The sequence below is a fragment of the Oncorhynchus masou genome, chromosome 15 (assembly GCF_036934945.1).
Source record: "Oncorhynchus masou masou isolate Uvic2021 chromosome 15, UVic_Omas_1.1, whole genome shotgun sequence".
Taxonomy (NCBI): domain Eukaryota; kingdom Metazoa; phylum Chordata; class Actinopteri; order Salmoniformes; family Salmonidae; genus Oncorhynchus; species Oncorhynchus masou.
This window is the reverse complement of record NC_088226.1, coordinates 41,366,910-41,391,441: the sequence shown is the minus strand read 5'-3', so window position 1 is coordinate 41,391,441 and position 24,532 is coordinate 41,366,910. Positions and strand designations below refer to the sequence as shown.

At 42.0% G+C, this 24,532-nt stretch overlaps 2 protein-coding genes across 5 annotated transcripts in view; one reads left to right on the top strand and one right to left on the bottom strand.

Moving 5' to 3' along the window:
* Nucleotides 1–5,267: 5,267 nt before the first annotated feature.
* On the bottom strand, nt 5,268–7,967 carry LOC135556251 (mediator of RNA polymerase II transcription subunit 8-like). The gene is made up of 7 exons (XM_064989286.1): nt 7,861–7,967; nt 7,551–7,672; nt 7,075–7,219; nt 6,750–6,890; nt 6,131–6,218; nt 5,728–5,964; nt 5,268–5,461 (listed from the first exon to the last, which is right to left on the bottom strand). Exons 1-7 carry the CDS (start codon nt 7,864–7,866, stop codon nt 5,394–5,396), a joined length of 807 nt encoding a protein of 268 aa, XP_064845358.1. The 5' UTR covers nt 7,867–7,967; the 3' UTR covers nt 5,268–5,393.
* A 174-nt stretch (nt 7,968–8,141) lies between these two features.
* The window catches only part of szt2 (SZT2 subunit of KICSTOR complex), a 109,835-nt gene continuing 93,444 nt past the window's right edge, over nt 8,142–24,532 (top strand). For all 4 annotated transcript variants that reach the window (XM_064989284.1, XM_064989282.1, XM_064989285.1 and 1 more), the window contains exons 1-8: nt 8,142–8,363; nt 9,000–9,125; nt 9,429–9,602; nt 14,618–14,788; nt 15,029–15,172; nt 16,338–16,503; nt 16,759–16,865; nt 23,316–23,526. In XM_064989284.1, coding sequence (XP_064845356.1) covers nt 8,340–8,363; nt 9,000–9,125; nt 9,429–9,602; nt 14,618–14,788; nt 15,029–15,172; nt 16,338–16,503; nt 16,759–16,865; nt 23,316–23,526 — 1,123 coding nt within the window. In that variant the 5' untranslated portion in view covers nt 8,142–8,339. The remainder of the gene's footprint in view (nt 8,364–8,999; nt 9,126–9,428; nt 9,603–14,617; nt 14,789–15,028; nt 15,173–16,337; nt 16,504–16,758; nt 16,866–23,315; nt 23,527–24,532) is intronic.

Below are 24,532 nucleotides of genomic sequence, written 5' to 3'. Positions count from 1 at the left end.
GACCAAAGAGCTGTCAAAGGACACCAGAAACAAAATTGTAGACCTGCACCAGGCTGGGAAGACTGAATCTGCAATAGGTAAGCAGCTTGGTTTGACGAAATCAACTGTGGGAGCAATTATTAGGAAATGGAAGACATACAAGACCACTGATAATCTCCCTTGATCTGGGGCTCCACGCAAGATCTCACCCCGTGGGGTCATAATGATCACAAGAACGGTGAGCAAAAATCCCAGAACCACACAGAGGGACATAGTGAATGACCTGCAGAGAGCTGGGACCAAAGTAACAAAGCCTACGATCAGTAACTCACTACACCGCCAGGGACTCAAATCCTGCAGTGCCAGGCGTGTCCCCCTGCTTAAGCCAGTACATGTCCAGGCCTGTTTGAAGTTTGCTAGAGAGCATTTGGATGATCCAGAAGAAGATTGGGAGAATGTCATATGGTCAGATGATAGAACTTGCACAATTGGTGGCTGACTAAATACTTTTTTGCCCCACTGTATACTCCTGTTCTGAAAGGCCCCAGCGTCTGCAACACCACTAAGCAAGGGGCATCACCAAGAATGCGCCACCTTGAACACCAAGGTGCTCTCCAAACAGGTCAAGGACAAAGTTGTGGATAAGTACAGATCAGGGTTGGGTTATAAAAATATCTGAAACTTTGAACATCCCACGCAGCACCATTAAATCCATTATTAAAAAATGGAAAGAATATGGCACCACAACAAACCTGCCAATAGAGGGCCGCCCACCAAAACTCATGGACCAGGCAAGGAGGGCATTAATATGAGAGGCAACAAAGAGACCAAAGATAACCTTGAAGGATCTGCAAAGCTCCACGGCGGAGATTGGAGTAACTGTCCATAGGAACACTTTAAGCCGTACACTCCACAGAGCTTGGCTTTACGGAAGAGTGGCCGGAAAAAAGCCACTGCTTAAAGAAAAAAATAAGCAAACACGTTTGGTGTTTGCCAAAAGGCATGTGGGAGACTCCCCAAATATATGGAAGAAGGTACTCTGTTCAGATGAGACTAAAATGAGCTTTTTGACCATCAAAGAAAATGCTATGTCTGGCGTAAACCCAACACCTCTCATCACCCTGAGAACACCATCCCCACAGTGAAGCACGGTGGTGGCAGCATCATGCTGTGGGCATGTTTTTCATCGGCAGGGACTGGGAAACTGGTCAGAATTGAAGGAATGAAGGATGGCGCTAAATACAGGGAAATTCTTGAGGGAAACCTGTTTGTCTTCCAGAGATTTGAGACCGGGATGGAGGTTCACCTTCCAGTAGGACAGTGACCCTAAGCATTCTGCTAAAGCAACACTTGAGTGGTTTAAGGGGAAACATTTAAATGTCTTGGAATGGCCTAGTCAAAGCCCAGATCTCAATCCAATTGAGAATCTGTGGTATTACTTAAAGATTGCTGTAACCAGCGGAACCCATCCAACTTGAAGGTGCTGGAGCAGTTTTGCCTTGAAAAATGGGCAAATATCCCAGTGGCTGGATGTACCAATCTTATAGAGACATACCCCAAGAGACTTGCAGCTGTAATTGCTGCAAAAGGTGGCTCTACAAAGTATTGACTTTGGGGGGATGAAAAGTTATGCACTCTCAAGTTCTTTTTTTTTTTGTCTTATTTCTTGTTTGTTTCACAAGAAAAAATATTTTGCATCTTCAAAGTGGTAGGCATGTTGTGTAAATTAAATGATAGAAACCCCCAAAATCCATTTTAATTCCAGGTTGTAAGGCAACAAAAATGCCTTTGTATCTACAAAGGTGTTTTCGGGGGAAACTGTGATTTTTAGAGAGGAACTTGAATGGTTAGGAAGCTGTCACATTGAGTTTCCCTGCCTTCCCAAGTATCATACCACAGAATGTCTCCTACCCCTCATTTAGTCTGTAGGAGAGATGCTCTATTTCTGCCTGTATATGTTTATGCACAAAACTCAGGGAGAAAAATATGCAAATATCACCGAATTAAAATATGTAAGTGTCATGATAATTGTCAGAGAAAAGGCAACACGAACTCTAAAAAGTGAGCATAGCCTTGCTATTGAGAAAGGCCGCCGTAGGCAGACATGGCACTCAAGAGAAGACAGGCTATGTGCTCACTGCCCACAAAATGAGGTGGAAACTGAGATGCACTTCCTAACCTCCTGTCCAATGTATGACCATATTAGAGAGACATATTTCCCTCAGATTACACAGATCTACAAAGAATTCGAAAACAAATCCAATTTTGATAAACTCCCATATCTACTGGGTGAAATTCCACAGTGTGCCATCACAGCAGCAATATTTGTGACCTGTTGCCACGAGAAAAGGGCAACCAGTGAAGAACAAACACCATTGTAAATACAACCCATATTTATGCTTATTTATTTTATCTTGTGTCCTTTAACCATTTGTACATTGTTAAAACACTGTACATATATAATATGACATTTGTAATGTCTTTATTGTTTTGAAACTTCTGTATGTGTAATGTTTACTGTTAATTTCTATTGTTTATTTCACTTTTGTATATTATCTACCTCACTTGCTTTGGCAATGTTAACATATGTTTCCCATGAATTGAGTGTACATCTGGACCATGAACTTGCACTCTAAAGACTGAAGGAACTACTGTAGGTTGTAGAACGTTGCCCAATTCTGTTGTGAAACACCGCTGACCCCTCATGGTCAGTTAGGGCAGACTAATCCAAAGGGATATGGCCTGACTGATTAACATAAGCTCTACAGTACTAGAGAGAACAGGCTACTGTTAAGTGCCATTCAGTGATGTCCTGAAGCTCATTTTAACCTAGAACAGGTAAAACACTTAAACAGAATTTCCAGATCTCACCTGATCATTTTATATAAGAATCAAGCTGTAAAACGTGTTCTGATGATGAATCTGAATCACATGGAGTATGTGAATGAGAGGAAACATAAGACAATTATGAATCCCCAACCAATTAATAGGAGAATGATAAGAACAATGCAGCCTCTCTCTAAATTCACCACAAGACCAGTTCACTGCTTATTTATCAAAGGAAGGCACTTCTGGTACACCTTGCAATTCATCTCGTGACAAATGTTCTATACACATTATTAACTAAATATTTAGTAGGACAATGAATCTATTCACATATTATCTTCCAGTAAGTGCTAATTGAATGTGCGTAGAGGTCAGCCCAACCCCCAACCTGCTTCTTTATCACCACGCTTCCCAAGGATTTAAAAAAAGGGGGAGGGATAAAGAAAAGAAGAGAAAGTGCAACATACAGTGCCTTCAGAAAGTCTTCATACCGTTGTCAAGTTGGTTGATGTACAATGCTATAAAGCCAGTTTTAAGTCATGCCATAGATTTTCAAGCTGATTTAACTCAAAACGGTAACTAGGCCACTCAAGAACATTCAACGTCGCCTTGGTAAGCAACTTTAGTGTATATTTGGCCTTGTGTTTTGGGTTATTGTCCTGTTAAAAAGTGAATGTCTCCCAGTGTCTGTTGGAAAGCAGACTGAACCATGTTTTCCTCTAGGATTTTGCAGGTGCTTAGCTTTATTCAGTTACTTTTTTTTACGACAAAAGACTCCCTAGTCCTTGCCAATGACAGGCATACCCATAGTCATCATTGGCCTCATGGTGAAATCCCTGAGTGGTTTCCTTCCTCTCCAGCAACTGAGTTAGGAAGGATGCCTGTATCTTTGAAAGGACCGGGTGTATTGATACACCACCCAAAGTGTACTTAACTTCACCATACTTAAAGGGATATTCAATGTCTGTTCTTTTTCAAATTTTACCCATCTACCAATAGCTGCCCTTCTTTGAGACATTGCAAAACCTCACTGTTCTTTGTGGTTGAATCTGTGTTTCAAATTCACTGCTTGACTGAGGAAGCTTAAATATAATTGTATGTGTAGGACACAGAGGTAGTTATTCAAAAATCATGTTAAACATGATTATTGAACAGAGTGAGTCCATGCAACGTATGTGACTTGTTAATCGCATATATTTTTTAATCAAGAACTTATGTAAGCTTGCCATAACAAAGGGGTTGAATATCTATTGACTCAATTTCAGCTTTTCATTTTTATTAATTTGCAAACATTTCTAAAAACATAATTCCACTTTAACATTATGGGGTAGTGTGTAGGCCAGTGACACATTACAATTTAATCAATTGAAGCTGTAACACAAATTCTGTGAGAAAGGGGTGTGAATACTTTCTGAAGGCACTGTGTAATTTTACAATAGCCTCACGTCAACCGGGAAACATTTCCTTTATTGAATCAAGAATCGCAGCCCTAGTTTCCCTTAATATAAAGAGTAGCCAAATAAGTCTGTCCAGAGGTCTTTCTCAGAGGTCGGTCAATAGGACATAGGCAGATGGACATTCTACTGGCTATGAAGTCTATTGTTTTTAAGACATCTATAGACAATCTGAACCTGTGCATCTTCTAGCTGTCTCAGCAGACGCTCCTCTCATACCAGGGCATGGTGGATGACACAGCGAGACGGCGGCCCGGCAGAGGACAGAAGGCGTATGTGTGTGTAGGACAGAGGGTGTATGTGTGTGTATGTCACTGTGTGTTTGTATGTAGGTCACCCAGCGACCTGTGTCGTATCTGGTGACAGCCACAGCGGTCATTGTGCCTGTGCTGTGGTGTCGCCCGCCCAGCGGGAGGTGGGATAGGGATTAGAGTGGACAGACCACGGTGGGGCACAGAGGCCTCCCCCCACACGTCAGCGTCAACTTTCTCATCTCCTCCCTTAACGACTTTGACGTTATCAGGCCAGGCAGTGCAATGTCCAGCTGCATTACTCTCACCGGCCCTACAATATTCATAACGGCCACAATGTAGGCAGAGTGTAGGGAGGGATAGGAAGCGGTGTGAGGGTTCAAAAGACTAGACAGACATGGTGAAGCAGTTCAAATATAAGGTCTGAAATGTAATGCCTGTTCTCTGACACTAAACTCCACACTTGTGTTATATATTTTGAAAGACATAGCTCAACATATCTGTGATTACACATTTTCTTTGTGTGATAAATTAACATTGTGGGGTATCTGGATAAAGGTAAATCGGAAAATAAAGAGCTAATATTCCCTTTATTCATTATTAATATCAAATCTTCTTTTAGATTCTCCTGCGACAATTATTTAGTTCTCAAAATGTCTTGTCCCTCGAATATAAATGGGAAGACCATGCCATCTAGTGTTCACAAATTGAAGCACATATATCCGTTTCACTACATTCACCAACACTGTTTGATGCCTTCTTTTCAAATGGATTTATTTAATCAAAAGATAAAACACAACATATATCAATATGAAAATTGTCATTGCTTTACGTCACTCTCTCATCATCCTGAATACTTTATCGGTATGGGATAGAGAGAATCTTATCGGTTGTAAGGATGCATTGAGGAGGCAGCCTTGATGTTTGTCTTGATGTTACTTGGCATTTTCCCTGAAAATCAAAAAAATGTAATACTAATAAAAAGGTCAGTTACAGAGCAGTCCTTTGATCAATGCCTTTAGGGTCGGGTCCCCAGATACACGTTAAACCAAGATCTCTATTTAGTTATTTTTAGTCCAGGACTAGGTATAATCTGTGTCTGAGCAACCAACTGCCTTTATTATACAAGTCTATATAACCTTGATTAAGGGCCTTCAAATGAATACAAGACTTTAAAGTATAGCAAAGCCACATGATGATATTCAGGCGCATCATACCTGCCTGTCCCTGTTGCTGAGGAGCACCAGGCCCCATGCCTTGCTGCTGGCCTGAACCCCCACCAATGGTAACTTGCTGTAAGGTGGGACCTCCACTCATCATGGGTCCTTGTCCTGGGTGACCAGAGGCAACGGGCCCAGGGGGCCTGCACTTCGAAAGCCCCTTGCCAAAGCCCACCGCTGCCACCAGTGCATTGGTGTCAGCGGTATTGAATGATGGTTTGTTTTGCCGTATAGCTGAAACAGAGAGTAGAGTGCATAAGTATCAACTCCAAAACATGGATCTTTGGTTAGACAGTGTGTACATTGAGTACATTAGCATCAATATCAACTCCATAACACAGTTCTTAGGTTAGCTTGTTTAAATGTTCAGGTAAAAAAATTCTTGGTTCAATCAGTGTACCTGCACTTTCTGCATCCCTGTCATCTCGAGGATTGTTCAGTTTCTCCAGTAGATTTGAGCATAGCTTATTCAGTGTCTGGATTTGTTTCTGTTGTGGGAGAAACAAGGGATTATTTTGTTACTCATTGCTTTCAAATAAATAAATAAATAAATATATATAATCCAATGTGCATTACATGACAAGCACCATTTTACTTAGAATTGTGTCTTCCCACCACACCCCATGGACATATTCATTATGTAATAAATGTATTGTACTGTAAGCTCACTCCACAGCTTGAAATGTATCCACTTGCTTCGCCAAATTGGTACATTTTCAGTGGTACAACTGACTAACAGCGTTGTCAAGCGGGCAGATGACTCTGGTATGAGCTGTTGTACGGCACTGTACCGAGGCAAAGTGAAGCTGCTAAGCAAGCATATTGAGGCCCGTCACACTTGCTTGAAGTGGCCTCAATATTTTCTTGTCGTATTGTCCTTTCCAACAAATGGTGGATGTACAACTTCACTCAGTAGTAAGAAAAGGATAGAGGTTGCCTTATGTGAACCAGGGACCTACTCTCCTCACACAGCTGCCATAAAGAACTTGTGTGTTTAGATAAAGACCATGTCTGTTTACCTGTGCCACCTCAGGTCCTATCCGGGCAGCTTCTGCACTCAGCTGTTTCTCCTGCTCCTCCACCTCAGGATCAGGCTTGGTGCGCAGGTGATCTGGCACAATCTCATGGCTGAACACGGGCACACGCTGCTCTGTCAGTTTCTGGAGAGTGGGTGCAGTGTGTATGGATGTAAGCAAAGACTAGGGTAACGGTATCTGTAAAGTCTTCCTCCTCAAGCCTGGTTAAACCAGAATCAATGCTATTCTCACCATTGTTTCACTTGGTGAACACAGTATTCAGTTTGGTTTAATCAGGCTAATCCGGATCCACAGAAAATATACTCACAGCCAGTTCCTCATCCCTGTCTGGAGACAGCAGAAGGGGGATGATGACCTGCTGACGGAAAGATGGTGTCTTCTCATTCCTCAACAGTTTATTGATGGTATTCAACTGACCGGACAGGAGGGCAAAGTTGTCCAACACTGAGGGCCTGTTGTCCAAGTTGTTCAATTACAGAGACACAACAACTTCATGAATTAGCTAGAAGGGTATATTCACTTTCAGACAATGATATGTATTTATCCAAATAGTTCGTTAGCTAGCCAAGTCTTACATATTGGTTTAAATTCCAAAAGCAACACTAGGACCTTAGTTCGCTTTCTCCAAACTCAGCATTTATACACGCCACGCGGTGGAAATTTGTTTGAACGAGAAACCAATGGGTGTATGGGCTTGGGTTCTCGAGAGTTGGCTAACTAACTCATCATTTGAAAGTGTTGCATGCGCAATGCTGTCTAAAGTTAGCTCGTCACTTAAGTTACCATGTCAGTCGTTCATACTCGTTTTCCAACTTGTAGATGAAACTGTGAAGGGCGTTTTTGAGATGAGCCACGCGGGAAATAAGGGATTCCACGGATGCTTCCAGTAATTTTTCTTCCCGTTGCTTGATATAAACAATTAAAGAAACATTTGATTAGCTAACTAACGTTAGCTTTTTAGCTGAGTGACTTTGGATAATGTGAGCAGAATCAAACACAATATTTAACCTGCGATGGTGATTTTTATTCAATGGATTTAATTTAAAACAACTGACTGCTTAGGAATTTAACATTTGTAGAAAACGCACCTTACCTGCATTTTATCCGCCTCTCGTTATGGTAACTGTCTAGCCAGCTAAAAAAAAAAAAATCTTAACCGGAGGTAAACAATGAGCACAACAGTGCGCATGTTCCGTTGAGAATCATTTTGTGGTATGTTCCACACCTTTATACTGAAGTCGCCACATAATCCTGTCTTTGGGTCATCATGCCGTGAAATATTCAATAATATATGCTATAACGCTTATCTGCACGCATTATTTTCAGAAAGCTGGTCATATCGGAATCAAAATAAAATAGAACTACAAAACCTTCGAAGCCTAGCTGTGTTGTTCCGGCGGAAAAACGAGGGTGCGAGCATCCAGGTCACGTGCTTCTTAACCAAATAAACAAAATACAACGTTAGCCAGCAATCGTGCATGAAAAGGAACTAAACAAGTCGTTATATGTCAGTCAGGGCCTGAAAATATCCTCGGAGCTTTCACAGAACCTGCTAGTTATGCCATACAAGGCATGGCAGAGAGACAGGACAATGAGGTAATTTACTGAGGTTCATGGTTTTGTAGCCCTGACCTGTCACTAGCGCTAGCTATAGCTTGTTATGCTAGCTATAGCTTGTTATGTTAGCTATAGCTAACTTCTCCAAGTAAAACAGCTAGCAGAGCAACGCTCATTTTAGTTGGCGTGTAGCAAAGCGCTCGCGTCTGAACTGAGCATACCAAAGATACTGCAACGTTACATATGCTGTATTTTACAGCATATGACAGGCCATACAGGCCATATTTAGCTATAGCCAAGTTGTTTTGCCAGTGTCATGCCGTGCATCCCATGAGTCAAATTGGGATCAGAATGCTGCTCATTAAGCTTTGCAATAATGTCACACAGCGTAATGGCATATGATACTTTACACCCAGAATATGCTAAATGTTCAATGTTGTCAATATATTGTGGTAAAGCCTTGCTTACGGACATAAATAAAGTGTATCTTCTTGCTAAGACAATATTGAACAAAAGGTACAGTGACAGGATAGTCCTTCCTTTGCAGATGCAGTCTGTGACCTCAGTACCCATTAGAAAAGTTCATCAAAATATTTTCAGAAACCTGCATGGGTGAACAGGCTCTGTCATTCCTATCAGGAGAATACTATATGTTTGAATATTCTCTTTCTTCAGGTGGAGGAGGCAGACCAGGTGTATCTGCTGATGAAGGAGGAGTACCGTATCTCACGGAATGTACGTCTGGCCTGGTTCCTGGGCAAGCTTAACCAGGTCATCTGGCCAGCCCCAAAGTCTGAACTGGTGGGTTAATTAGCTCTACTGGAGGAGATGTAGCCTGCTCCTAGATCTGTTGTGCTGTCTCGTCAATGACCCCGACCATAGGGGTTGGAAAAACAGCATAAATAGATCTGGGACTAGCCCAGAGGAGATGGTTGAATCACTATTTTTATGGTTATGATGTACTGATGTTCCCACATGGTCCATATGTATTGAATCGATGTGTCACTTCAAGTTGCTTTTGATGAAACTTAGCATCTGCTCAATGACCATATGTCAGTTGGGTTGTTGTTGATGAGGATTGTTGTGGTTCCACCTACTGTGCAGCTGAACTCTGCGAATGAGCTGGACCTGCTCAGCATCTTGCCGAAGGGATGGCAGCCAGACTTTCCCCCCTCCACCATACCCTACCTGCTGGTACCTTCCACTCGGGTCACCTTCCTGGCCCGCAGGTACCGCTTCATCATCGAGCTGGACCTCAGCCCCTCCACTGGGATCGTGGTGAGTAAAGAGGCTTCTTTAACAAGTTACAAACTAGGCTACTAAACATAATCTAGGCTACTTGGGTTAAAACAGATACTTAATGGAGCAGGTTTTCCATTAGTCCGCAATTGCCGGCTTTTGAACCCCCCCCCATGAAAAGCAGATTTATAAAACTGTGGTTGGCCAAAATGACCAGGAGAAAAAACATCCCATTGTAAAATAATACTTTTTGTTCATAGTTGGAAATACCAGTTGATGGAAATGCATTACTGCCGTCATGCTTATCTGTCTGGGTTAATTTGCATAATATAGTGGAATTAAATTGCTGTGTATATTTTCATTAATCATCATGTAGCCCATCTTAATTATCCAACACAACTATCACAAACATACAACATACAGAGCCTATTTTGAGTGGGATTTCTCCTGCAGCTCCTCAGCTGGCTTTTGTAAGCCCATTCATTGTGCAACAATTCTAAATGCCATCGTGTGGTAAAATCGGTTTGTGCACGATTAAAAAGAGCTAGGCCTACTATCTTTAGCCTAATTGAAGCGCACCTCACATTCAAGTACAGGCAATAGACTATCAGTGCGTCACCACCACTTTACAGCATGAGCTGGAGGCAGTATGCATTTTGAAAACATAGACCTACTTAATTGTTTCAAACCTGAATGTTTTACATCATATTATGAGGCGTGTCTTACCTTGCTTCAAAGTAGCCTACAGACAAATCCAACCATGGAAACGTGGAGGCAATTATTTTATAAAGACTTCATAGGTGCGTGAGTTTCAAGTTTGTGGTAGCTTACAATTTATCCAACCATTTGTACCCATCTGTGTGCCAGTTATGGTTTTCATATGTGCATTTCCATGGAAGAGTTTTTCATTTTAATAAAAACATTTTTGTTTCTTAAAATCATTGTTACGTGGTTAATCATAAAAATGGTATAGATCTAAAAGTTAAAATTCAACTATTGCGAGAGCACCAGCCTCTGCCACATGGACACGTTGACACATTGTGATCCATTGGCGGCTAAAGAAATTAGAGCATGGAACTCATAGCCTATAGGCTAATGCAGCAGTAGGCATGTGACTTAATTCAATTAAGTCAATTAAGTCCAAATACATAAAGCTGACAAATAGAAATGGTAGAAAATAATATGATAAATTCAGGTTCTTTCAATTGCATTCCTCTCTACCTCTCTACTACCTGTCTGCCTCCCTTTCTGTAGGCGTTGAGCTACTCTATTTATCAATTCCCAATTACATACAGTGCCTTGCGAAAGTATTCGCCCCCTTGAACTTCGACCTTTTGCCACATTTCAGGCTTCAAACATAAAGATATAAAACTGTATTTTTTTGTGAAGAATCAACAACAAGTGGGACACAATCATGAAGGGGACCGACATTTATTGGATATTTCAAACTTTTTTAACAAATCAAAAACTGAAAAATTGGGCGTGCAAAATTATTCAGCCCCCTTAAGTTAATACTTTGTAGCGCCACCTTTTGCTGCGATTACAGCTGTAAGTCGCTTGGGGTATGTCTCTATCAGTTTTGCACATCGAGAGACTGAAATTTTTTCCCATTCCTCCTTGCAAAACAGCTTGAGCTCTGAGGTTGGATGGAGAGCATTTGTGAACAGCAGTTTTCAGTTCTTTCCACAGATTCTCGATTGGATTCAGGTCTGGACTTTGACTTGGCCATTCTAACACCTGGATATGTTTATTTTTGAACCATTCCATTATAGATTTTGCTTTATGTTTTGGAGCATTGTCTTGTTGGAAGACAAATCTCCGTCTCAGGTCTTTTGCAGACTCCATCAGGTTTTCTTCCAGAATGGTCCTGTATTTGGCTCCATCCATCTTCCCATCAATTTTAACCATCTTCCCTGTCCCTGCTGAAGAAAAGCAGGCCCAAACCATGATGCTGCCACCACCATGTTTGACAGTGGGTATGGTGTGTTCAGGGTGATGAGCTGTGTTGCTTTTACGCCAAACATAACGTTTTGCATTGTTGCCAAAAAGTTCAATTTTGGTTTCATCTGACCAGAGCACCTTCTTCCACATGTTTGGTGTGTCTCCCAGGTGGCTTGTGGCAAACTTTAAACAACACTTTTTATGGACATCTTTAATAAATGGCTTTCTTCTTGCCACTCTTCCATAAAGGCCAGATTTGTGCAATATACGACTGATTGTTGTCCCATGGACAGAGTCTCCCACCTCAGCTGTAGATCTCTGCAGTTCATCCAGAGTGATCATGGGCCTCTTGGCTGCATCTCTGATCAGTCTTCTCCTTGTATGAGCTGAAAGTTTAGAGGGACGGCCAGGTCTTGGTAGATTTGCAGTGGTCTGATACTCCTTCCATTTCAATATTATCGCCTGTACAGTGCTCCTTGGGATGTTTAAAGCTTGGGAAATCTTTTTGTATCCAAATCCGGCTTTAAACTTCTTCACAACAGTATCTCGGACCTGCCTGGTGTGTTCCTTGTTCTTCATGATGCTCTCTGCGCTTTTAACGGACCTCTGAGACTATCACAGTGCAGGTGCATTTATATGGAGACTTGAATACACACAGGTGGATTGTATTTATTATCATTAGTCATTTAGGTCAACATTGGATCATTCAGAGATCCTCACTGAACTTCTGGAGAGAGTTTGCTGCACTGAAAGTAAATGGGCTGAATAATTTTGCACGCCCAATTTTTCAGTTTTTGATTTGTTAAAGTTTGAAATATCCAATAAATGTCGTTCCACTTCATGATTGTGTCCCATTTGTTGTTGATTCTTCACAAAAAAATACAGTTTTATATCTTTATGTTTGAAGCCTGAAATGTGGCAAAAGGTCGCAAAGTTCAAGGGGGCCGAATACTTTCGCAAGGCACTGTATGTACTGCTGGTGACATACAGTACCAGTCAAAAGTTTGGACACAGCTACTCATTCCAGGGTTTGTCTTTATTTGTTTTTGCTATTTTCTACATTTGTATAATAATAGTTAATACAGTAAAACTATGAAATAGCACATGGAATTATGTAGTAACCAAAAAAGTGTGAAACAAATCCAAATATATTTGGTAAAAGACCAAGTCCATATTATGGCAAGAACAGCTCAAATAAGCAAAGAGAAACAACAGTCCATCATTACAGTAAGACATGAAGGTCAGTCAATCTGGAAAATTTCAAGAACTTTGAAGGTTTCTTCAGGTGCAGTCTCAAAAACCATCAAGCGCTGGCTCTCATGAGGACCACCACAGGAAAGGAAGACCCAGGGTTACCTCTGCTACAAGGGATAAGATCATTAGAGTTAACTGCACCTCAGATTTCAGACCAAATAAATGCGTCACCAAGTTCAAGAGCAAACCCATCTCAACATCAACTTTTCAGAGGAGACTATGAATCAGGCCTACATGGTCGAATTGCTGCAAAGAAACCACCCACTACTAAAGGACAGCAATAGCAAGAATAGACTTGCGTGGGCCAAGAAACCTGAGCAATGGACATTAGACCTTTGCTGGTGATACTGTCTGTGATTTATTTAAAATTCAAGGCACACTTAACCAGTATCGCTACCACAGCATTCTGCAGCGATACGCAATCCCATCTGACCCAAAACACACCTCCAGGCTGTGAAAGGGCTATTTGACCATGACGGAGAGTGACTGAGTGCTCCATCAGATGACCTGGCATCAATAATCACCCAACCTCTTCCCAATTGAGATGGTCCAACTCATCCCAAACCATCTCAATTGAGTTAAGGAAAAGAAGCCAACAAGTGCTCAGTGTAACAGATGTGGAACAGCTAGCTTAGTTAGCGGTGGTGCGCGCTAAATAGCGTTTCAATCGGTTCCCCTTGCTCTGCAAGGGCCGTGGCTTTTGTGGAGCGATGGGTAACGATGCTTCGTGGGTGACTGTTGTTGATGTGTGCATAGGGTCCCTGGTTCGCGCCCGGGTATGGGCAAGGGGACGGTCTAAAGTTATACTGTTACATCAGCATATGTGGGAACTCCTTCAAGACTGTTGGAAAAGCATTCCAGGTGAAGCTGGTTGAAAGCGTTGTGTAAAGCTGTCATCAAGGCAAAGGGTGGCTACTTTGAAGAATCTCAAATATAAAATATATTTACATTTGTTTAACACTTTTTTTTTTTGCTCACTACATGATTCCATATGTGTTATTTCATAGTTTTGACATCTTCACTATTATTCTTCAATGTATTAAATAGTCAAAATAAAATAAAAACCCTTGAATGAATAGGTGTGCCAACTTTTGACTGGTACTGTATGTAATGGTGAATTGATCAATATGAACAGTCAAAGGGCAAACCGTTCACAAAGTTAAACAATGAATGCTAAGTATTGGCGGGAGACGGGTGAGCCATTCTGGAGAGAGACTAGCCAAAATCTTTTCCACACCCCTCCCCTTCTTCTTGTCTCAACATGTTATGTTATTATGTTCACACATATTTTAATTACTTTTCACTGACAGCCGCAACCCAATAATCAGCTAGGCCCATGGCCACGCACTCTGCCCACATTGCAAATTTTAAATTACCATAATCTAAATGTGATTTCTGAGCGTCGTAGGTGGATGCCCTAATGGGTTACGCAGCTAATGCATATGGTTCTGGTCAATTTCTCAAATGGCCAGTAAATTAAAATATTCCTGGTCCTGTTGTCCGGCGCTACAATTTCCTAACGGAAAACCTATAATGAAGGTGGTTCTCTGAACCGCTGAGCTCCATTAGAAAACAAGCACGCCGTTATAAGCAATGGCATGCTGGAGACCTGGATTTGAACCCCGCTTGTTGGACAATGTGTGCAATAGGACTATTTTACAAGCATCTATGGGAATCTATGAAGGGATGCTTTTCTTTTTTGATGGAAGGAGGAAGTTTATAAACCTTTATGAAAATCGTGTAACATATCACACTTTTATGCTATGGCTATTTTGGTCGACTGCCAAGAGCAGATCCTCCTCATGATGTGTTGTTTGGTGTGTTAGGTACATCATGTTAGTTTTGCCTTCTGTTCACAGGATGACAGCACGGGGGAGATGATATTTGATGAGGTATTCCATGCCTTGTCACGATGCTTAGCTGGACTGGTCCGACCCTTCAATGTTCCAGGCACAAATCTTGTTTTCCAGCCGGAAATCTTTGTCACTATCCTGGCTTATTCCTCCATTATTGGGCTCAATACACACCAGGTGATCATATTATTCATATCAAAATGATATACTACTTGGTGATTGAACCAGAGACAGGTGCAGGTAGATGTGCTACCCATGATGGAGATGGATTTTAAAGGGGACGGGAACTATAGTAATGCACTCTAGTCATGTGAGCCAATGTTGCTGATTGTTAAGTGTATCACTACTGAAAACTAGAAGCACTTTCCACTCCATCACACCTATAAAGAAACTGTGTTGTGTCTGCTTTGACTGTAGGTGTTGGTGCAGGGTTGTCAGCTGAATCGTACAGACCTGGTTCAGTTCCTACACCAGGTCTACCAGCAGTTGCGATCAGTGGAGAACAACATTGCAGAGGTCCTTCAACAGCAGCACAGCCATCTTCAACAGCAGCACGACCAGGCAAGAGGACACATGGTTATTACAGTACTATATGGTTATTACAATACCTTTTTAGGTCATCCGTCAATCTTTTTACTCGAGAACAGAACCATATAATTACATATGTATAATACAGTCAGGTCCAAAATTATTAGCACCCTTGATAAAGATGAGCAAAAAAGAGTGTATAAAATATATTATTCAAATGCAGAGCTATATTGTATGCTCAAAAAGAGGGGGGAAATTGTGTGTGTGTGTGTGTGTGTGTGTGTGTGTGTGTGTGTGTGTGTGCTAAGAGATTTGGTTTAAAAAGATAGGGGTCAAAATGATTGCCAACCCTAAAGATTCTTATAAATATAAACAAACAAAGTTGCATCTGAATTAAGATTCTACTTTTTTATTTTTATTAGTCGTATTTTAAGGAACTGTATTATGGCTTTCTGTTTCACTGGGGTATAAAAACGAGGTAATACACATGTAAAATCACTTTGATAATCATCACCATGGGAAAATGGCAAAGAACTCACAATTGAAAAGAGACAAATGGTTGTTGACCTTCCGAAAATGTTGTCATGCCTACTGTAAAACATAGCACATATCAAAATTTACAAAGAAATGGTTTAATTGACCACTAAATCAACATTTTGCAATGGCCATCTCATTCTCCGGACTAGAACCCCATTGAAAACCTGTGGTTTGAATTTGAAGAGGGCAGACGAAGGATATCAAGCATCTGGGAAGTTCTGTATGGAGTAATGGTGTAAGGTCCCTCCCAATGTGGTCTCCAACACATAAAACATTTTAGAAAAAGGCTCAGTGTCGTTATCATCACAAGGGTTGTTTTGCGGAGTATTGATAACGGGTCCAATAATTTTTACCTTATCTTTTAATTTTTTGTATTATTGTTACTTGTTATACAATTCCTCAGAGAAATATAATTTTGTTTTAGTACAAAATAATATAATTTCACAATTTTTGGGAGCAAAAATATACAGTAGTACAGTATTTGCATTATTTATTTTATAGTGTTTTTGCTAATCTTTATCATGGGTGCCAATAATTTTGTACCTGACTGTACAGTATATGTCTCTGGAGTAGAGTATGACTATGAAAATGTTGTTAGAAGATGTTTGATATAATTTCCAGGTTAATCTCAGTTGATTATTATTCAATTTGTCTCTGATAGTCTGATGGGCCAATCCCGTGCTCCGGGCTTGGCAGTGACATCACCATGGAGGAGGTGCCTGTGAGGAAACATGGTGTTTCCATGGTGACTGCGGACGTCGGGCTGGTCAGCATGGTGCGACAGGGCATCCTAGCTCTTCAGCTGCTGCCCCCCAACTCCTCCGCAGGTTGGTTAAGTCTGTCAATACCTTCACTGTTAAAGTTGAGCTTCTCAAGGCTGGTTCCATAGGGAGAAATGACACTTGTTTGAGTCAGACTTATGTTAAGGTCCTCCTTTATTGCAACCTATTGAGTGATCTAGCCTGGTCTGAAAGGGCACTATCATAGTAATTGTCTAAAGGCACCATCGAAGGGAGATCTGATTTATTTATACATGATTGATTATTTTAGTCCTATGACACAGTTCCTGTCACCTCTCCCAGGTATAATCATCATCACAGATGGGGTGACCAGTGTGCCTGATGTGGCTGTGTGTGAGACCCTTCTGAACCAGCTCAGGAGTGGAACCATCGCCTGCTCCTTCGTCCAGGTACTGAAACATGCCACAACATAGCCCAGTGGGGCAAACTGCTATTTGTATTCAGTCTACATTACAACATGCTGACACACCATGAGAACTGCTGTCTGTAATCTACTGCATAGATTGTTGTATCTTCTCAGCAAAGGCAGGCAACTAGCCTGGAATCCAAACTGAATCCATGCTCTGTTTAACTAAACGAAACAAAGTGAAACGCAGCATGGATTCAGTTTGGATTCCAGACTAGCAGGCAACTGCCCTTTACAAAAGTCCATTTACTTATTACGGTCTAATATCTATCATTCAAAGACAGTACTTTTGTAATCAAAGTTCGTTCTGAATATATGTTTATTTGGGTATCATAAGTATTCACCCCCATTTTGTCTTACAAAGTGGGAATTTAAATTGATTTAATTGAATTTTTGGTGTTCACAAAATATTCTAATGTCAAAGTGGTTTTCCTTACTAGCAATTCTTAAAAGGTAATACAATTGTATGAAAACACGAATATACCTTGATTAGATAAGTATTTACCTCAGTCAAAACATGTCAGAAAGAACTTTGGCAGTGATTATAGCTGTGAGTCTTCTTGGATTAGCCTCTAAGAGTTTTGCACACCTGGATTGTGCAATGTTTGCCCATTTTTCTTAAAAACATTTATTAAGCTCTGTCAAGGAGTTGGGGGTCATGGCGACACAGCAATTTTCATATCTTGCCATAGATATTCAAGCAGATTTAAGTCAGAACGGTAACTTGAAAATGCTCAGCCAGAAGCGGCGCACCGAGTGGCCGGGGAATTTAGTGCAGGCGAACTGAAATCCGTTTTACCTCATTTTTACCAGCATGTCACATGTGCAACCAGAGGAAAAAAACATTAGACCACATTTACTCCACACACAGAGACGCATACAAAGCTCTCCCTCGGCTTCCATTTGGCAAATCTAACCATAATTCTATCCTCCTGATTCCTGCTTTCAAGCAACAACTAAAGCAGGAAGTACCAGTGACTCGCTCAATACGGAAGTGGTCAGATGATGCAGATGCTATGCAACAGGACTGTTTTACTAGTACAGACTGGAATATGTTCCGGGATTCTTCCGATGGCATTGAGGAGTACACTACATCAGTCACCAGCTTCATCAATAAGTGCGTTGATGACATCGTACCCACAATAACCGCATGTACATATCCCAACCAGAAGCTGTGGATTACAGGCATCATCCGCACTGAGCTAAAGGTTAAAACTGCCACTTTCAAGGAGCCGGACACTTCACCGTACGCTTATAAGAAATCAGGCCATGCCCTCAGAAGAACCACCAAACAGCTATAGCGTCAATACAGGACTACGATTGAATCGTACTACTCTGGCTCTGATGCTCGCCAGATGTGACTAGGGCTTGAAAACTATTACAGACTACAAAGGGAAACCCAGCCGCGAGCTGTCCAGTGATGCGAGCCTACCAGATGAGCTAAATGCCTTTTATGCTCACTTGGAGGCAAGCAACACTGAAGCATGCATGAGAGCACCAGCTGTTCCGGACGACTGTGATTTTTTTTAAAATGTTTATTTTATTTGACTAAGCAAGTCAGTTAAGAAAAAAAATCTTATTTACAATGACGGCCAAACCCTGACGACGCTGGGCCAATTGTGCGCCGCCATATGGGACTCCCAATCACGGCAGGATGTGATACAGCCTGGAATCAAACCAGGGACTGTAGTGATGCCTCTTGAACTGAGATGCTGTGCCAACATCGAGAGCATCCTGACTGGGTGCATCACTGCCTGGTACGGCAGTTGCTCTGCCTCTGACCGCAAGACACTACAGAGGGTAGTGCGTATGGCCCAGTACATCACTGGCGCTAAGCTGCCTGCCATCCAGGACCTCTAAACCAGGCGGTGTCAGAGGAAGGCCCTAAAAATTGTCAAAGACCACAGCCACCCCAGTCATAGACTGTTCTCTCTACTACCGCATGGCAAGCGGTACCGGAATGCCAAGTCTAGGACAAAAAGGCTTCACAACAGTTTTTATCCCCAATCCATAAGACTCCTGAACAGGTAATCATATGACTACCTGGACTATTTGCATTGTGTGCCTCCCCCAACCCCTCTTTTTACGTTGCTGCTACTCTCTGTTTATCATATATGCATAGATACTTTAACCATACATTCATGTACATAATACCTCAATTAGGCCGACCAAACAGTGCTCCCACACATTGGCTAACCGGGCTATCTGCATTGTGTCCTGCCACTCACCACTCGCCACCCACCAACCCCTCTTTTACGCTACTGCTACTCTCTGTTCATCATATATGCATAGTCACATTAACCATATCTACATGTACATACTACCTCAATCAGCCTGAATAACCGGTGTCTGTATGTAGCCTCGCTACCTTTATAGCCTCGCTACTCCATATAGCCTGTCTTTTTACTGTTGTTTTATTTCTTTACTTACCTAACAACCTTTTTGCACTATTGTTTAGAGCCTGTAAGTAAGCATTTCACTGTAAGGTGAATACCTGTTGTATTTGGTGCACGTGACAAATAAACTTTGATTTGATTTAGACCACTGCGCCTCTCGGGAGCCCAATGTGAGCAAGAACTTTAAACAGGTCAACATTCACAACGCTGCGGGGCCAGACGGATTACCAGGATGTGTACTCAATCGCATTCCACAATGCCCTTTCCCACCTGGACAAAAGGAACACCTATGTGAGAATGCTGATCATTGACTATAGCTTAGCGTTCAACACCATAGTACCCACAAAGCTCATCACTAAGCTAAGGACCCTGGGACTAAACACCTCCCTCTGCAACTGGATCCTGGACTTCCTGACAGGCTTCCTACCCAGACTTCCTACCCAGGTGGTAAGGGTAGGTAACAGCACATCTGCCTTGCTGTTCCTCAACACTGGGGGTCCTCAGGAGTGCGTGCTTAGTTCCCTCATGTACTCACTGTTCACCCACGACTGCGTGGCCAAGCACGACTCCAACACCATCATTAAGTTGGCTGACGACACGGTGGTAGGTCTGATCACTGACAACGATGAGGCAGTCTATAGGGAGGAGGTCAGAGACAAGACAACAACTTCTCCCTCAATGTGAGCAAGACAAAGGAGCTGATCATGGACTATAGTAAAAGGAGGGCTGAGCTGGCCCCCATGAACATCAAAGATGCTGAAGTGGAGCGGGTCGAGAGTTTCAAGTTCCTTGATGTCCACATCACCAACGAACTATCATGGTCCAATCACACCGAGACCGTTGTGAAGAGGGCATGACAACATATTTTTTCCCCTCAGGAGAGTGAAAAGATTTTGCATGGGTTCCCAAATCCTCAAAAAGTGCTCCAGCTGCACCATTAAAACATCCTGACCGGTTGCATCTTTGTCTGGTTTGGCAACTGCTCGGCATCTGACCGTAAGGCGTTATAGAGGGTAGTGCATATGGCCCTGTACATCACTGGGGCCAAGCTTCCAGACATCCAGGACCTTTATACTAGGCGGTGTCAGAGGAAGGCCCAAAAAATTGTCTGAGACTCCAGTCCAGTCCTAGACTGTTTTCTCTGCTACCGAACGGAAAGTGGTACCGGAGCGCCAAGTCTAGGACCAAAAGGCTCCTTAACAACAGCTACCCCGAAGCCATAAGACTACTAAACAATTAATCAAATGGCCACCCGGACTATTTACATTGACACCCCACCACCCCCTTTTTTTTACACTGCTGCTACTTGCTCTTTATTATCTATGCATAGTTAGTTTACAAATTACCTTAACTAACCTGTACCCCGCACATTGATATTGGTACCGGTACCCCCTGTATATAGCCTCTTTATTGTTATGTAATTTTCATGTTACTTTTATATTTTTTTATTTAATTTAGTAAATATTTTCTTAATCAACAACGCAGTTAGAGAAATGGAGTTAAGGGCTTGTAAGTAAGCATTGCACAGTAAGGTCCACACCTGTTCTGTTCGGTGCATGTGACAAATAAAATTTGATTTGATTTGGCCACTCACTGTCTTCTTGGAAGCAACTCCAGTGTAGATTTGGCCTTGTGTTGTAAACTCAGCAAAAAAAGAAACATCTCTTATTCAGGACCCTGTCTTTCAAAGATAATTTGTAAAAATCTAAATAACTTCACAGATTTTCATTGTAAAGGGTTTCAACACTGTTTCCCATGCTTGTTCAATGAACAATAAACAATTAATGAACACACACCTGTGGAACGGTCGTTAAGACTAACAGCTTACAGACGGTAGGCAATTAAGGTCACAGTTATAAAAATTTACGACACTGAAGAGGCCTTTCTACTGACTCTGAAAATCACCAAAGGAAAGATGCCCAGGGTCCCTGCTCATCTGCGTGAACATGCCTTAGGCATGCTGCAAGGATTCATGAGGACTACAAATGTGGCCAGGGCAATAAATTGCAATGTCTGTATTGTGAGACAGGATGGACAGCTGATCCTCCTCGCAGTGGCAGACCACGTGTAACAACACCTGCACAGGATCGGTACATCTGAATATCACACCTGTGGGACAGGTACAGGATGACAACAACAACAGCCCCAGTTACACCAGGAATGCACAATCCCTCCATCAGTGCTCAGACTGTCCGCAATAGGCTGAGAGAGGCTGGACTGAGGGCTTGTAGGCATGTTGTAAGGCAGATCCTCACCAGACATCACCGGAAACAACGTTGCCTATGAGCACAAACCCGCCGTCGCTGGACAGGACTGGCAAAAAGTGCTCTTCTCTGACGAGTCGTAGTTTTGTCTCACCAGGGGTGATCGATGGATTCACGTTTATCGTCGAGGGAATGAGCGTTACACCGAGGCCTGTAATCTGGAGCGGGATCGATTTGGAATTGGAGGGTCCGTCATAGTCTGGGGCGGTGTGTCACAGCATCATCGAACTGAGCTTGTTATCCTTGCAGGCAATCTCAACGCTGTGCGTTACAGGAAGACATCCTCCTCCCTCATGTGGTACCCTTCCTGCAGGCTCATCCTGACATGACCCTCCAGCATGATAATGCCACCAGCCATAATGCTCGTTCTGTGCGTGATTTCCTGCAAAACAGCAATGTCTGTGTTATGCCATGGCCAGTGACGAGCCCAGATCTCAATCTGTTGGATCGGAGGGCTAGGGCCATTCCCCCCAAAAATGTCCTGGAACTTGCAGGTGCCTTGGTGGAAGAGTGGGGTAACATCTCACAGCAAGAACTGGCAAATCTGGTGCAGTCCATGAGGAGGAGATGCACTGCAGTACTTAATGCAGCTGGTGGCCACACCAGAGACTGACTGTTACTTTTGATTTTGACCCCCCCCTTTGTTCAGGAACACATTATTCAATTTCTGTTAGTCACATGTCTGTGGAACTTGTTCAGTTTATGTCTCAGTTGTTGAATCTTGTTATGTTCATACAAATATTTACACGTTAAGTTTGCTGAAAATAAATGCAGTTGACAGTGAGAGGACGTTTCTTTTTTTGCCGAGTTTAGTTTATTGTCCTGCTGAAAGGTGAATTCCTCTCCCAGTGTCTGGTTAAAAGCAGACTGAAGCAGGTTTTCCGATTGGATTTTGCCTGTGCTTACCTCCATCCCATTTCTTGATGTAGCTACCACCACGCTTGAAAATAAGCAAGCACTTACTCAGTGATGTCTTTAGTTGGACGTATGTGATTTGGTAGCTCGTAACCTAGCGTGGCTGACACGCGACCCAAATGACTACACAGCAGGGATGCAGAGAGGCTAGTGTTAGCAAGACTTACTCATTCCTGTCCTACCCCACACTTTTTCCAGGAATATTCATATGTTACTGAATGTATACAGAGTATTTTCAGATTTCGTTATCAACAAGTACGGTAAATGTAACGTAAAATCAAAAGTATAATGTTTGGATTCAGTTTTATCAGGTGAACTGTTGTGTCCTTAACTTTGGTCTAATAATTTTACCATTCCCTTTCAATTGCTACCATGCTTATGCTTTTCATATTTATTCTGTCACAAATATTTCTATTTAGCCCTATCCATATTGGCTAATTCCCATGTGTAAAACCTACAGTTTAGTTTCAAGTTCCTTGATGTCTACATCACCCACAAACTTTCATGGTCCATACACACTCAAGCCTAAATTACTCCTGAACTAGTTCAGGCTTGCGTCAACAAAGGGGGGTGAATACTTATGCAAAAACTATATTTTAGTTATTTAATTTGTATTAATTTATAACTGTTTGTAGAATTTTCTTTTCGCTTTGACCTTATGGAATATCTTCTGTAGATCAATGACAAATGTACAAGTAAATGCATTTCAATCCCACTTTGTAACACAACAAAATGAGAAAAATAGTGGTGTGAATATTTATGATACCTGCTTTAACTTACATATTGTGGAGAGTCTGTAGTTATGATTTGTGATTTTGTTTCATATTTTGTTGCTATTCTCTGTGTCTGTCTGTTTAGGTGGGTGGGGCCTACTCCTACAATTGTAGTTTTGGGTACATCCCTAATGTTGAGTTGATGAAGTTTATCTCCCTGGCGACCTTTGGCTCCTACCTGTCCAGCTGCCCTGAGCCTGACCTGGCCAGTCAGGATATGAACACCTACCACAAGGCCTTCCTCACATACTCTTTCCTCAAGACCAGCGAATCCATGAACCCTGAGTACTACTGTGGTAAGAAAGAGCATGGCATTCGTTAGGGTTGGGCCGACATGATTAAGTTGAATATTGTGATATTTGACATTGACGATATTTCAAGTTTTAATGTGTATTCACCGCGAGCCTAGGATACAACAGGTGTAAAACAGTACAGTGAAATTCTTAACTTGAGAGCTCTTTCCAACAGTTAATAATAGAAAATAGAACAGTTTCTATCCCCAAGCCATAAGATGGCTAAATAGCTAACAAAATGGCTACACCCTTGTATTTTATTTATAGTTTCAAGTCACACTCCCAGGACTCTACACACTCACGCACACTGACACTCCAACACACACTCCAACACACACTCCAACCCTCACTCAGTCACCGACTCACTTTATTTGCTTACGCACACACATGCACACACATTTACACTGACTTCACACACTCACATACCATATATCATATACACTGCTGCTAAACAGTTTATAATGGAGGCCAGTTCATCTGATGCAGCACTTCATCACTCTTCTTACACAGCCTGGAGTTGTTTTTGGGGTCATTGTCCTGTTGAAAAAAAAAATCATAGTCCCACTAAGCACAAACCAGAGGATTTGCGTATTGCTGCAGAATGCTGTGGTAGCCATGCTGGTTAAGTGTTCCTTTAAATTCTAAATAAATCACATAGTGCCACCAGCAAAGCACCTCCACACCATCACACCTCCTCCACGGTGGGAACCATACATGCAGAGATTATCCGTTCACCTACTCTGCATCTCACAAAGACAGCGGTTGGAACCAAAAATCTCAAATTTGGACACCGGTCTAATGTCCATTGCTTGTGTTTTTTGGCCCTAGCAAGTCTCTTCTTGTTATTGGTGTCCTTTAGTTGTGGGTGGTTTCTTTGCAGCAATTCGACCAGGAAGCCTTGATTCACACAGTCTCCTCTGAACCGTTGATGTTGAGATGTGTCTGTTACTTGAACTCGGTGAATCATTTATTTGGGCTGCAATCTGAGGTGCTGTTAACTCTAATGATC

Bases quoted from the DNA above. Each gene is read 5' to 3' on its own strand.
- LOC135556251 (XM_064989286.1), bottom strand. The intron at 6,219-6,749 runs GTAAACAGACAT...CTCCCACAACAG, and splicing joins TAGGACCTGAGGTGGCACAG to AAACAAATCCAGACACTGAA. The intron at 5,965-6,130 runs GTACACTGATTG...TCTCTGTTTCAG, and splicing joins CAGGGATGCAGAAAGTGCAG to CTATACGGCAAAACAAACCA.